A 14,384-nucleotide genomic window follows, 5' to 3' on the forward strand; every position below is an offset into this window, starting at 1 on the left:
ATGGCTTGTGCACAAGACACAGTGCAGTGATGCACACAGATGTCTGAGCTGTCTAAGGTCTGATCTGGTTGCTGTGACAGCCTCTTGGCAAAGCCATACAACACAAAGACAACACTTCTGATATGCACAACTAGCACTGTGCATTGCCACACGTGCATTGGTCTGTGGGGCCAGTGAACACTGATCAGGATGTATTGCGTGGAGGCCACCAAGTGCTGATGCTCCAGCATCAATTGTGGGCACATGTGATATCCCAGAAGCCAAGAGAACACAAAGCTCCACAGGGTTAGAAATGCTTAGGGTTAATACATACCTCCTCTTTTCTTGCCAGAGTTCACTTTCCCTGCTTTTCAGAGGTGACACAGTGTCCTGCTCCCAGAGCAGCTTTTTCTGCTTTGGAACTTCTTTTTGCTTGCCTTCCCCTGGACAGCTGTTTGAATCAGTTGAGTTCTAGAAGACAGATGAAGAGGGAACAAGGAGTCCCCTTTGAATTTGGCATTGGTGCACACATGGGAAAAGTACAGGCTGCCCCTAGATATATTGTGTTGACACATCTTATTATCGAAAAGAACATCTCTCATTTATATAGTAGAGCCACCTGACCCTGATAAGGCTCACTTTGGATTTAATTAAGATTTTACTGAAACAACTGGTTGGACTGAGCTGAGCATGAAATAAATTAGGTACCAATTATGGTGCTAAGGATGGCAAATCAAAATTTCCCATTACATAATCTTTGGCAGAAATCCTTGAATTATTTTGAAAGTCTAGACAGTCTCCCATTGGACTTGTGAGGACTTTGTGAATGACCTCAGCTTGCTGTCACTGCCTGGGAGCAAAGCATTACTCACATGCACTGGGCATCCTCAGAGGCAACACAGTACTACTTCCAAAGTGCTACAGGAGTGGTTCATACCTGACTTGTGGAGCTTAAAGAAGCAATGGCATGAGATCCTTTGCTTCTGGGTGCAGGCAGTGCCCTGACTGTGGCATAAGCAGCTCCACCAAGGAAGTTACTGCTACACAGCCATGTGGAAAATTGGCCATGGCTGAGGCCTTTGCACAGGGATGAGTGAGAACAGGGGGGCAGGAAGAGTGAGAGGAGAATCAATTGATACAGTACTTCTAATCCTGAAACTCAATGGAAAAAGGCAGATGACTGGATGCTGGTGCCTTAGGCAAGAGAAAATTACATCTGTGAATCCCACATTTACTTGACTGTGATTTCACCTGGGGTGTCATTCCCTGATCTCTGCAAACACTAACTTAATCAGATGCTAGATGCATTAAATTATACATTTTTGCTGCATGAGTGAAAACAAACAAACAAACATAGAGAGTAAACATTCCTCTGTTTTGCTGCTTTCTAGGAGGGTTGATGGGAGAGAAAAGGAGGAAAACTGGGGAGGTAGGATTCAGTCTCATCTGAGATATATATAAAGCACTATTTTACACTCAAGATTTTGTATTCAGGGAAACCACCTAAGATTTTGTTGGCTTTGGAAGATAATTAAAATTCTACAGCACTGTTTAAGGGACAGAGCATCTGCAGACAGAAAGTATTCTCTGCTCTAGTTTAAAATGGGATGATAGCAGTTTGCTTGGGAATACAGCTATTCAGTGAAAATCTGTAAGTTACAGCACTCTGAGGCACCCCCAGTTAGAGATGGGACCCAGGGCTCTTCCTGCTCTCAGACTTTGACAGCCTTTAGCTAAGGATTAAACTTTGCACTAAAGATGGATTACTCTTCAGTGCCTTACTACTCCATGAGAAACTCACCACTGTCTTGCTTCCTTCAGTGGCAGAGGAAGAAGAGGAGAGGAGCTCAGCAGAGTTTGAAGAAACAATGAATGGAACTACAGTATCCTCAATTATCTTTCGTTCCTGAAGAAAGAGGATCAGGAGAGAGTGGGGGTTAAAAATACAGAATGTAAACTGTGAAGTTATGAAACACATAAGAAAAATAAGATTTGGCTATTTACCAAATTTAGATGGCTAGATAAGGACTTGTGGTACTGAGAATAATGGTAACCTCGATTTTTAATTTGCTTTGAGGTTTTGCATTTCCATTCCTTTTACCACTGAGATGGAATTTCCAAAACAGGAAAGAATATTTCACTTGCATGGAATAACTGTTTCACAGAACACAAATATATTAAGTTTAATATAAAAGTATGAAATTACCCTTGGTACATGAGAAACTTATTCTGAAAGTTGAAAAAAAATTCTTGCTTAGACCACAAGTATATCCCTCAAGCACAGATGAGAAACCATCCATTTACATAATGCATAGACAAACTTATAAACCTTTCCCAGTTTCCTTGAATAATGATCTACATACCACAGAAGAAAACCACTATCTTCTAGATTGTTAATATTCCACAACTGCAAGCTTTGAACATCTCCTGTGGATTTATTTTTTTTTTAAGGACAGTTACAAAATTCCTCCATGATCAGACCCAAGGCAGACAATTTCACCTGGAGTTCTACCAAGTCTAGGCACCAAGTACATGCCAAATTACACAGGGCTCTGGCCCTGCAGGGAAGTCTGAGCGTGCCCAGACACAGCTGTACTGACTCACCCTGACTTGCACAGAAATTAAACACCTCCACCTACGCGGAGGTGCTGAGGATACTTGTCCAAATATTTAAATATTTTTCCTCAACATCTATGGCAGTGTTTAAGAGAAACAGTCCTCCTCAAAATTCAGCCTTGAAGAGGATTTTCATTAATTAATCTAGGTATGGGATGATTTTTTTTGTTGCTTTTGCACCCATAAGTGGGTGCATTTAAATACACACACATACAAAAAAAAAGCCCCACAAAACAACCTCCTCTATTGAGCCTTGTACCTCCTCATAGTATCTACGCTCCTCCTCTTCAACTTCTCTCTGGGCTTTTTCCCATTCTTCTTTCAGCTTGTACTGCTCCTTCTGATACTTCTCCTGTACATGGACACAAATGCAGGTAAATTCAGAGCACTCAGTATTAAGAACAAATTCTGTAGTATCCCCACAGTAAAAATGAATTTGCTAAGAGTGGTTTAATCAGAAATAGGATTAAATAAAAGGATATTAAGGATAAAAGGAAAAAAATTGGAAACCTCCATGGGTGTCAAAAAAAAAAGCTTCTTTTTCACTTTGCCCATTTTTTTCCAGGACATACATTTAACACCTTCAAACTTCAAGGAACTTTTGACACATTAGAAGTAGTTTAATTTCTTAGAATTCTAAAAATCTTTGGTTGGAAATTAAGTTTATGCTCAAAAATATTAATAATTTCTTGTTTATCTTACTGTATTAAGTTTCAAAAATGTTTCACAGACCCTGAAACACTGAGACAATGGTTGTATATTAAAAACTTCAGCAAAGTAGCATATAAATAAGCAGGCTTTGCAGATACCAGTACTAATTTAAGAGATATGCCATTAACTCTAATTTAAGAGATATGCCAACACAATTTAATGAATGATGAATAACTATGCAAATTTAAGAGATAAAGTGTGTGCAAAGCTTTGAAGAGAGTAAGATTATAATTAGTTAAATAGCTTATTTTCTTCCTTGAAGGCATGATTTCTTAAGAATTGTTTTCACAGAGTTTTGCGCAAAAAATTATCTCAAAGAGGTGTTTAAAATTGTTTGCCAGAGCTGGTTTGAATATGGAGAGGAATGGTGACTTCCACTTCCCTCTTACACCAGTTCCAACATCTGTTCAGATTGGTAACCACATCTGCCTATTCCAGAAAATAAACATTTACTATTGAGAGAGTACCCCCATGTGCCAGAAAAATTATTATAATTTTACACTACTTTAAGAGGTGCAAAATTAGACTATCTCAAGAAAGCATAGAGATACACAAGTCCTACTTAAAGGATTGAAAGACCCCATTTTCATATTCTCCCTCCCTGGGCAGCTGTTTGCTCTTCTGTTACGTGCAACAAAGATGTGATTTCTTTGGGATCAAAGCTAGTCACAGTTTCAAAAGACACTCCTGACTGACTGGGAGATTCAGGTTCTCATGTCCACTGCATTTCTTTCCACTAGGACACAAACCTAGAAATTTTAGAGTTTACTGTACCACTAGGCAAAACTAATGGCTGTTTTGAAGATATTTCCCTCTCTTGCAAAACCCCCTCAAACCCAAGCCCTTTCATGTCCAAATTTAGCTTGGTATTTTCCAAGAAGAACCTGTGAACAAAGCAGATTCCTATGAAAAGCTATTAAGACCATAATTTTAAAGAAGAGTTAAAAAGAAAGCATCAGGATTAGGAAATTGTCAGTCTTGACAAAGAGGCTCCAAGAAATTAAGAGTTTTGCAGTCTGTGTTCAGTATAATTTAAATATAATTGAGGGCCAGCACATTCAGTTTAGCTGTGTGCTGGATTGCAGGACCAAGTCCTTTTGGTCTTTCCATGAAGTGGGTAAGGGAGACATGAGAGTGCCTAAACCACACAGAACGTTTGTGTGAGTGTGTGTGTGTGTGTGTGTGTGTGTGTGCTCATTTATCACTCTACTGCCACAGAATTTGCTCAAGCATGCACAGAGGACGTGGAAAACACAAAATGCTCAACTTTTGTCCAAAGGGACAATGCAACAGTGGAAGACACACAGTTTCTTCCCTACCTGAAGCAAGCGTTCTTGCTCGTGCTGCCACCTTTCCTGGCGCTTGCGCTCTTCTTCTGGATCCCAGGACCAAAAATTGAAACGCTTAAGTGAAGGAAAACCAAGCTATTAGGCTGTGACACTGCACTTCACATGGCTACCAGAGAAAACTGCACTGGGCCTGATTAAACCCTGCCAATGATGTGACAGTGGGAAATTGGGAACTAGATAAGGGTTCTCTCAGGTAGCAGAAAATATTCTTAGCTTCAGTGACACTTGGGATTGCCCATTAGTAGCCACATGATAAAAAATCATTTGGTTTGCAAAGAAAGTCTTGGGAAATTTCAACTGAAGGGAGGAAAAACGTCTTAAAGCAAGCTCTAAGCATCACAGAACAGAGTCACCTCCAGGGACTCAAATTTAAAGAACGCATATATTTTGCTTCTCTATAATCTTCTTTACAACATGAAATGCAATTTTAGGTTGCAAAAAATATCCTCTCATTTTATGTCTGCCAGCAAAACAGCCTATAGCCTTGCTTTGAATTTTTATTCATAATTAAATAAATCTTCAGGCTTCACTAAGGATCCTATCACATAATATACTTAAAATCTTTGTAATCAAGGGCAACTTTAGATACTTCCTGTCATATCCCTTTCCACTATAAGCAGTATTTGAATCTCATAGGAAGAGATTACATCTATTTCTATATGGCAAACAGAATGCGAAATACTGTGTACTTCAGAGTAGCATTTTTTGTGTGTTGAGTTTTTTTGTTTCATTGAGGAAACAGTACAATTGTGAAGTCCTTTCATTTCTATGCATTAAAATGCAATGGATAATTTAGAATTACATCTTATTTAGAGATTCTGAAGCTTTAGTGGCTCCAGCAACCAAATACTGTATAGCTAGCTCCAGATGAATTCCAGATTCAGACAATGCTTTGATTTGGGTTGTACTTTTCTTCTTACATGTCCATGAGAAAAAGTTCTCATTCTGATTTAGGGAAGTTACAAGAGAGTTTGCATAAAAAAATAATTTCTGCTAAACACAAATCACTAAACCAAATAATAATGCAAAAAAGGTACTCACGTTTGATTTATCACCAGTATCAGAATCAGCTATTAAAAAAAAACAGAACAAGGAAAGATTAAATTTAGCATAGCAAAATTTCCTCAGCCTGTAAATAAATCTACATTATATCTGTATGTTAGTTTCCTATTTACTCCCACAACCAAATGCAAGGACTAATTGCAAGTGAATAAATCAGAAAACCAGATTATACCCATCACCCACCAAACTACTTTTTATCTGGGTTTAAAGGAGCACAATAACTAATATCAGGTTCTACTCTACCACTAGCTAATGCCATCTACTTCTGACCACAGATGTTAGCAGTGTTCAGACATTGAATCTTACCTACCTTGATCTACTTTTCCCTTCGTGATTCAGTGCAAGGAAGGAAAAAGTACAGCAATGCTAAAAGGATGGGACTACACTACACAAGAGCCACAGTTACGAAGAGAACCATTGCCATTTTCTATCCAAATGTCTTTGAAAAATAGACTGATTAAAAGAAATTAAGACAAAGTATTTATAGGCAAGGGATTTCTTTTGGGTGCCTGAAACCAGAGCATCGCAACAATGTGCAACCCAACAGCTCTTTGTCAACTGTGCAGCAGGGATAGATATTTTCTACGAAAGCGAGAGGTAGAACAGGTGGTGATGAGCTTTCAGCCCAGCCCGTGTCTGAAGACACCTGTGGCTGGAGAGCAGAAGGGCTGGAGCTGCTCCCAGCTCTGCGTTTACCTGACTGCGAGAAAAACTGCGAGCGCCGCCAGTGGTTGCGGACCCTTAGCGGAACCAGGGCCCCGCGGGGCGGCTCTGCGGGCGAGGGCACGGAGACAAAACAGAAACAGCGCGGTGAAAAGGTGAGGACACACTCTCAGACCCGAGCCTCCTTGGCCACGAGAGGGATTTGTCTACAGTTGCCTTGGTCCACGGCAGCTAATTCACTATGGACCTGAAGATCACATGGACTGTGGGTATTTAAATACAACTTTTGCATCATGGCGCCTGAACATACGTGAGAGCTCAAGCACGCTGATGCAAGGGCAGCCAACCTTTTGAGCCTTTGCATGGCGCTTGCATCCATTCCTATTGCAGATACAGGTTTTAATGCATTTTGGGAGCCTTTCAGTGCTCTATTTGCTGTGAACACTAGAGTGCAGCCAAGTGTTTCGGCACCAGTCAGAAAACTGACAAGGCAAGAGACCTACAACCTTTTACTTGCTATTTGGTTTGATTTGCTTAACATAAAAATGATATTGGTCTCAAAGTCTGCTTGGGTAACACCTACCCACTAGAAACATGTGAGAATTCCATTCCTTTTCAGACAATCACAGAGTGGTTTGGGTTGGAACGAACCTTAAAGATCATCTAGTTTCAATTCCCCCTGTCACAGGCTGGGACAGTTTCCACTGGATCAGATTGCTCAAAGCTTCATCCAGACTAGCTCTGAAGGCTTCCAAGGGATGGGGCAGCTACAACTTCTCTGTGCAACTCATCATATAGAATTTCTTCCTAATACCTAATCTAAATCTACCCTCTTTCAGGTTAAAGTTTTTATTCCTTGTCCTATCACTATATGGCTTTGCAAAAAGTCCCTCTTCAGTTTTTTCAAAGTGAATCACCTTCAGTAGTTTTAACCTTGAAAACATTAGGCTAATCAATATATTACCTATATATTAACAATCTAGGAAGTTCCTATGGGGAAAAAAACCTCAGTTGATTTTTCTCTTTTTCTTCCACAATACCTACACATATGCATATTTAAAATAAATACAAAATCAAACTACTAAACATTATCAGTCTGAAGCAAAAATTTGTCATGAAGGCAAGGAAAAAGATTCTGCATTGCAAGAACTTGTGTTGGGCAGTGGTCAAATTCAAGGATGTGGTAAGATATGTGTATTGTTCATCTATAAAGAGGAGCTCCAGAAGAGCAGCTGAGTGCAAAATTTATCTCCATAAAATTTTATTGTGAGATAAAGCCAATTGCTAAGTCATTATCATCTGTGAGCAGCAGTATGTAATACTCATTGACTTAATACAGCCTTTAGTGCTAGGCCAGGTAAATGCAAGACAGAGATCTCTCTCTGCTGTGTCAAATTTCTGCTGTTGTGTTTAAGAGGAATAGCTAGAAAATCCTTTCCATCACAGAAGCCACACTACCAATATCAGTCAATGAAACTAGAAAATTACTGTTTTATCTCCAAAACCCTTCCAAGTCATTAGGCCCCTCTCCCTGAACACCACATGCCCATATTCAGCTGCTGTCTGGCTGAGTTTTCCAAATGCTTTTTGCTCACCTTGTAGACCAGAGTTATGCAGAGTAACTTGGCTGGTTTCAGGTAGTTTCTTTAAAAATGGCAGCACTAGACTCCCCTTTTCTTCCAGGGCTTTTGCTTTAGTCACCTGTTCAGACATTTGGGAGCAGAAAACAGCATTAAAAAAGCAACAGGTTCCATCAAATGTCAGCTTAAACCCTTCCTACTTATTTTCTGAAACAGCATTATCAAAGATGAAGCCTCTATCTCTAGAATGACAACAGGGAGTTGCAGTATTGAAGTCCTGTAAGTAACGGGTAGCTGTTTCCTGTTGACATTCCCACTGCCCTGCACATCAGTCCTCTAACACCATCTGACTAACCAACACCTAACTTACCTGAAAGAGCAGCATGGTGACAGCTGCTTGCTACCTCTGTCACCACAGGCACCTGTTCAGCACTTCAAGAGGACTAAGAGGATAAGCTCCACTGTCTGCACCACCTGGATACTCTGCCCTCCCAACAGGTGGGGGACTGGGGTTTGTAAGTTAAGTTCTCATTTCCAGTCCCATCAGTTAACAGGTTCAAACACTACAAGCAGACACTGTGGAGTTCCTTTCGAGGAGGAACTCTGATGACCACATGATTTGGCAGCTGAAACCATCCTTCAAGGTCATGTTTTGAATGAACTCCTGAAGTGACATTTTATGGAGAAAAATACCAATTTGCACAATAAGCATTTTTGTGTAAGACATTTTTCTTTCTTTTTTCTTTTTTTCCCCACTCCATCTTTTTCTTGCCAGTACATACCTCCTGTGTAGGAGGGACCTCTGCTTCCTTCTGCTGCTCTATTTCAGCTTTCTTCACATCTTTCTTGCTTGAAGCAGTTTCCTCTGAAGGGACAGGACTGGGAAGAAATTCTAGACTTTTCATAACAGGGCTGGAACAAGCTCCAGTTGACTTGAATTGCTTTTGATCTAAACCAAATCCACACATATAAGAGATAATGTTGCAAGGTTAAGATACTTTTTCAAATAAAACATGCCTATTTCCTACAATCCAATTTCTTACTGGATGTACAGTAAGCCCATTTACTGGATGTTTTGAAAAAATAAACTTTTTTCTTCAACACGGGAAAAATTAATCTCTCAGAGAAAACAAGACTGAAAGAATGAAATTCACCTATTAAAATTATGTGCTTACACTTGACTTGGACATCACGGGTCACCCTTCATGGTCAACAAAACCAGAAAGTCCTCTGGAAAGAGTCACACAAACTTTTATTTCAGGCACTCCTCTGGTTGAGATGAGCTGTAACCCACAATTGGCCTACTGAGCTAAGATTTCTTGACTGAAGTTATGTGACGAATCCTACCCTAAGATGTTACAGAGATAAGCAGCTATATGACCTGGTGTCACTGTCAGCACCGGAGGATATTTCAGCTTGCCTATTTTCACGAAACCTACCACTTCCACTGACAATCAGTTAAGCATCAGACAACAAACAAACTCCTAACAGGCAGCCTTGAGCTGGAATAACCTAATTGTCATCTAATTCTTAAAGAAACCCAGCAAGCTGATGCTGGTTTCTGGGAGAAGAGCCTAGAAGCACACAGGTGTACAGCTGTGACAGCTGGACTGCTGAGAGCTGACACTCCACTGGAAGCAGAGCAGTCACCAGCATCTCAGGCACTGAAAAAGCACCCAGACATCTCTCCAACCTCCTCAAGGAGAAACTTCAGATCCTGTCCCCTTTCCAACCACAGCAGCACTGGCAGCTTCTGAATACCTCTTTGACAGGCTGGGAGAGTAAGCTAAGAAAGAGATGCAGCTCACAACTCCACTAAGAATGTGGACACACACAGCAGAGCCAAGAGCTGCTGCTGCTGCCAAGGCAGATGCACCCTCCTCTGGAGCCCTTCTCCCACCATTAGAGGCAGAGGGGCCACAGCATGGAAGTGTTTGGCTTGTTCTGAACAGCAGAGGAGGTTGTTTACAAGAAGTTCACAGTTTGGACCCCACCCATCCCTCCAAAGCAGACATAATGAAAACTCCATGTTACTTTATCATTTTGATTTTTGCAATGCTATGTCAGTTTCCCTTGCTAGACAATATTAAAATTTGCTGTCAGTACTTAAGGTTTAGCATTTCTGGCAGCTGGGGAGCTGAAGCCAAGATGGCTTTGTGATTTGTAGACAGCACCAGCTCATCACTGTTGACTTTTAGAAGAGAATTTGGTCATTTCATTACAAGATTGCACCTTCTACATTACCTGCCAGATGCAATTGAAATTTGTTAAACTATGTACTTTGGCATCTAGGAGCCAAAGTAATTAAAGCAGCTAATGAGCCCTTGCTAACAGCCCATGTGCTTCTAATCTTTGGGGAATGGTACCTCACTGATGTTTGAGGGCAAAGCTCAATTGTTTAAGTCACATTTATCCCCAACAAATAGGAGCATTATTTTTACATACCAAGTGCAGCCAGAGATCTCATTTAAACACCTACTTGACATAGTACTTTTTACTTACCCATACCAAGCTACACTTTAATGGACATATTTTTAAAAATGACCAATAAAAAATACCATGAACTTAGTATAATAGTATACAGCAAATAAAGTGCCTACTCAAAGACAATGTTTCAGAAACACACTTTTGAGGAAAACAGCTTAAAATTGTACCAGCAAATTCCTTTCCTCAGATTAGGAACCATGCATAAAGGCTTTAAGGCAGAAAATTAGAGGTCTGCACAATACTGCCCATTTAAAGCCCCTATGGGGACTGAAGTGCCCCTTCTTACTCTTTCTCCCATTTCTTCATGTCTTGGGGGAAAAAATGTGTCAAATAGGAACTATTACTGACTGGTATCTTCTGCCCTTATTGCTTTCTGGTTACAGCAGGCTGTGGCACTGGCTTTTCAGGTGCACAGATGGCCAAGTGGACAACTCAGGTGTATAACTTCAACCACAGAATGACAGAACAGCCCAGGCTGGAAAGGACCTCAACAGACCATCTAGTCCCAGCTTTTGTGGGAAAGGGAGCCTAGAGGAGATTCTTTAGCACCCTGTCCAGCTGCACCTGAAAAAACACCTGCCTCAGGGGCTCTAACACATCCCTTGGGAGGCTGCTACAGTGAATGACTGTTCTGACAGCATACAGTTGCATTTTGTGTCAAGACTACTGATATTTGTAGCATTTTCTAATGAGCCCTATTGGTGCTGCTGGTGATGCTCCTAGCAGATTCCTGACAAAAGGGGACAGGGGTGAGGGCAGCAGCACACCCACCTGGGGACAGGGGTGAGGGCAGCAGCACACCCACCTGGGGACGGGCAGGGTGGGGTGAGGGCAGCAGCACACCCACCTGGGGACGGGCACTCCGGGCAGGCAGGTGTCACACTGCTGGGGCTGGGCTCGGCTTGCAGGCTGTCAGCTCCATCCAGTTCCACTGGGGAGGCCTGGAGAGAGGAACACAGCATGAAGTGAGTACAGTGGAAATAAAAGCATGTGCCTGTTCCTCAAGGCAGTGCTTACTGCTCCTTTGTAGTGTGTTCGAACCACATCAGTGTGGAGCTCAGCAGGGCGCTGGGGAGAATGTTTCGGAGCAATATGTGCCCGTTCTGGTACTGAATGGCTGTGCTTTAATCTCATTTTCAAATTCCTCATCATCAGCCATTAATGTGGTTGGTTTGGAATAGCTCTACAAGCTTTTAAAACTGTAGGATATCTTGGATTGTGTTAGCTGGAGATAAGCACACATTTCACCCCTAGCTTCCCCTTCCAGAATTACATACAAATGTATGCATTAGTGAACAGATAGCACACACTAGGGTTTGGAAAGTGGCAAAGTAATGAAATACTTCCTTTATTTCACGGTTGTCTAAACAATCTGTTATCTGAAGGGAAAAGCCAGAGTTTGTATTAAAGGTAATGAAATACTTGAAACACTATTAAGAGAGGACTGAAAAAATATGGTGAGACCATATCAAGCCAATAATTCAAACGCCTTTGAAAAGCAAGCTTCCTGACCTGGACAGGGCTGTTGCAGAGTTAAAACTACACTGTCAAAACAAGGGTAACACTTCAGCTGATCTATTCAGCAGCTTCCACCATATGTCTGCTTTTCCAGAAGGCAAATAAAGAAAAATCTGCAGCAGAGCTATCGGCCACTGCCGATAGCTTGTGCTTCTAATGCATCCAAGATCTAGAAAATGGCAGATTCAATGGAGGAAAATAACAAATGCAGCCTAATTTTTGAAATAAAAAGTGACATATTTCAGAAATAGCCTATTGTATACTCTCTTTCCTGTCCTCCTCCCACTCCTCCATCTTCTTAAGAGCTGCAAAGGAGGGAATCTGATCAAGTTTCCTCTTTTCTGCAGGCAAGAATCAACCCTCACCTTATGTATGGATCCTGTTTCCTACCCCTGCAGGCCCTCATGAGCCCACGGCCCCTTATCTGAACATGCCCCATGAAAAACAGGCCTGGGCTCTCACAGCTCCATAATTGGAGACATCTGCTGGCAATGCCAACAGGATGTCAACACCTGTGGACACACCACAAAGCTCCAGGGAACTTTACTGCTGGCAAAGCTTGTGAATCCCTGCCTCGTCTCCTCTCTGGAGGGAGACACACTCTCAAGAGGGGCAGGAACAGGTCTAGGAAGATGCCCTACAAGAAAAAGGTGCAGCTGGTGTGGGGCCATGGGCAGGGCCAGTGACCAGGCAAGCCCAGCAGGCAGCCAGCAGTGCTGGGAACAAGAGCAGGGTTCAAGGGCTGTGCTGCAGCTCAAGGGCTGTGCTGCCACCTCTCAGCAGGACAGGCACCAGATCACAGCCACGAGCCCCTAGAGACGGCAGCGCCTGCTGGGGCTGGCTGCCTGCCATCCTCCTCACTGCCACCGCCTTCCAGGGCACCCTCACCCCTGCCACCCCCAGCCTCTGCCCCAGGCAAGACATGGAGACACATCTCCACCTGCCTAAAAGCAGTTCTTAAAACTGGACGAGGCAGAAAGTGAAACAGTCTCCAAAAAGGTAACATGGAAAGTTTCAGGACTTCCTTCCTACCATGTCCACCTGTGAATGCATCTCTACCAAAAGTGAGGAAAGCACAGACCTCTCCCTCCATGTCTCACATACTCCCAGGTCACTGGAAATGAGGCACAGGTTAAAACACAGCCCCAGAGAAATGCTGCAAAGACTGCAAGTGCCATGCCCAGAGGTTTATCTCTTGCCACTTAGTTGCTCATTTCTGTCATTTAACCCACCTCTCTATCCCCCAGTCCTTCTGGATGCCAGCCTGGTGTGTCACTGAGAGTTTTCATTGCAAAAGCCCCAGAAGAATTCTACTGCAACTAAAGCAAATTTCCCCTTCAGCCTCAGTTCTGGCTCCTGATGCAACAGTGGCCAGTGAAGAAGCTACAGGAAATCCTTGCCAACCTTGCTTAAAGCAGAAATAGGTATTTCTTTTCTGCATGAGGACAGGCTAGCCAGATAGGTTGTGCCATATCTGGACTCAGAAGTTTTCAAGATTTGAAAGATCAAACCCTTAGCAACCTGTTCTGGTCTGATCCTGTTCTGAGCAGCAGACTCAGCTAGAGACCTACAACCTGAATTATGTCATTCTACAACCTACAAAACTCTGTTAAACCTAAACAAATGGCTATCATTGAGAGCTCAGGATTTGCCCTAAACAAGGTAGTTTTCACATGGAAAAGCAAGAGGCTCCACACTCACTAGTCCAAACCATAAGCCTCCCAAAGAAATTGTTGTAGATTTCAATTATTAGTATTTAGATTGATAATATTTTTGGTAAAAGAGTGGAATTCACCCTTCACTCTCAAACAGGAACTGTCCAAATTTAAAAATTAAAATAAATAAGTACATTCAACTTAAATTTCTATGTCAGAGGCTTTAAAGCTATAAACTGTCATATTCCCTGAGCCAATACAAAAGTGTTAAACTACCAAAAAAGCAGCTGATGTCAGCTGCTGCTGGAGAAAGAGCACAGCCACAATGGCCTCTCAGAGGGGCTAAAAATTCACTGGTGCTCAGTGAATGCTGCAGTGATGCATGATGCACAGACACAATGCACCTGTGTCACCTCTGGGCCTGGAGTTACCTCAGGAACCCCAACATGGTGCTGGTGCTGTTGTGCAGCTGTCCTGCACAAGCACAATAACTAAACCTGCCCATAACCTATATCCAGGAGGTTGAATCATGTACAGACATAAATGTTATTTATAGAAAAAAGAGCCACTGCTTGCTGCAGGAAAACTGACTTTCCAATGGCATGCTGCAGAAGTTCTGTTCCTGCTCACGAGACATGACTTTTTCTCCTCCCTCTGCTGAGCAATTAAATAGTAGTGACATACAGCTAAAAATATAAAACTGATTAATAACTAATTTATAAAAAAATTAAGTCAACTTCACTTGGGAACTCTCTTATTTCCAC

General features: G+C 42.0%; 1 protein-coding gene across 1 annotated transcript in view; it reads right to left on the reverse strand.

Moving 5' to 3' along the window:
* Positions 1-14,384, reverse strand: part of LIMCH1 (LIM and calponin homology domains 1) — a 174,895-nt gene that overhangs the window by 12,221 nt on the left and 148,290 nt on the right. Inside the window, exons 21-28 of the mRNA XM_058802919.1 lie at positions 11,295-11,388; positions 8,743-8,909; positions 7,976-8,081; positions 5,697-5,725; positions 4,626-4,709; positions 2,855-2,947; positions 1,781-1,885; positions 314-450 (exon numbers count right to left, since the gene is read on the reverse strand). Coding sequence (XP_058658902.1) covers positions 314-450; positions 1,781-1,885; positions 2,855-2,947; positions 4,626-4,709; positions 5,697-5,725; positions 7,976-8,081; positions 8,743-8,909; positions 11,295-11,388 — 815 coding nt within the window. The remainder of the gene's footprint in view (positions 1-313; positions 451-1,780; positions 1,886-2,854; positions 2,948-4,625; positions 4,710-5,696; positions 5,726-7,975; positions 8,082-8,742; positions 8,910-11,294; positions 11,389-14,384) is intronic.

The sequence above is a fragment of the Ammospiza caudacuta genome, chromosome 4 (genome assembly GCF_027887145.1).
Source record: "Ammospiza caudacuta isolate bAmmCau1 chromosome 4, bAmmCau1.pri, whole genome shotgun sequence".
Lineage (NCBI taxonomy): Eukaryota > Metazoa > Chordata > Aves > Passeriformes > Passerellidae > Ammospiza > Ammospiza caudacuta.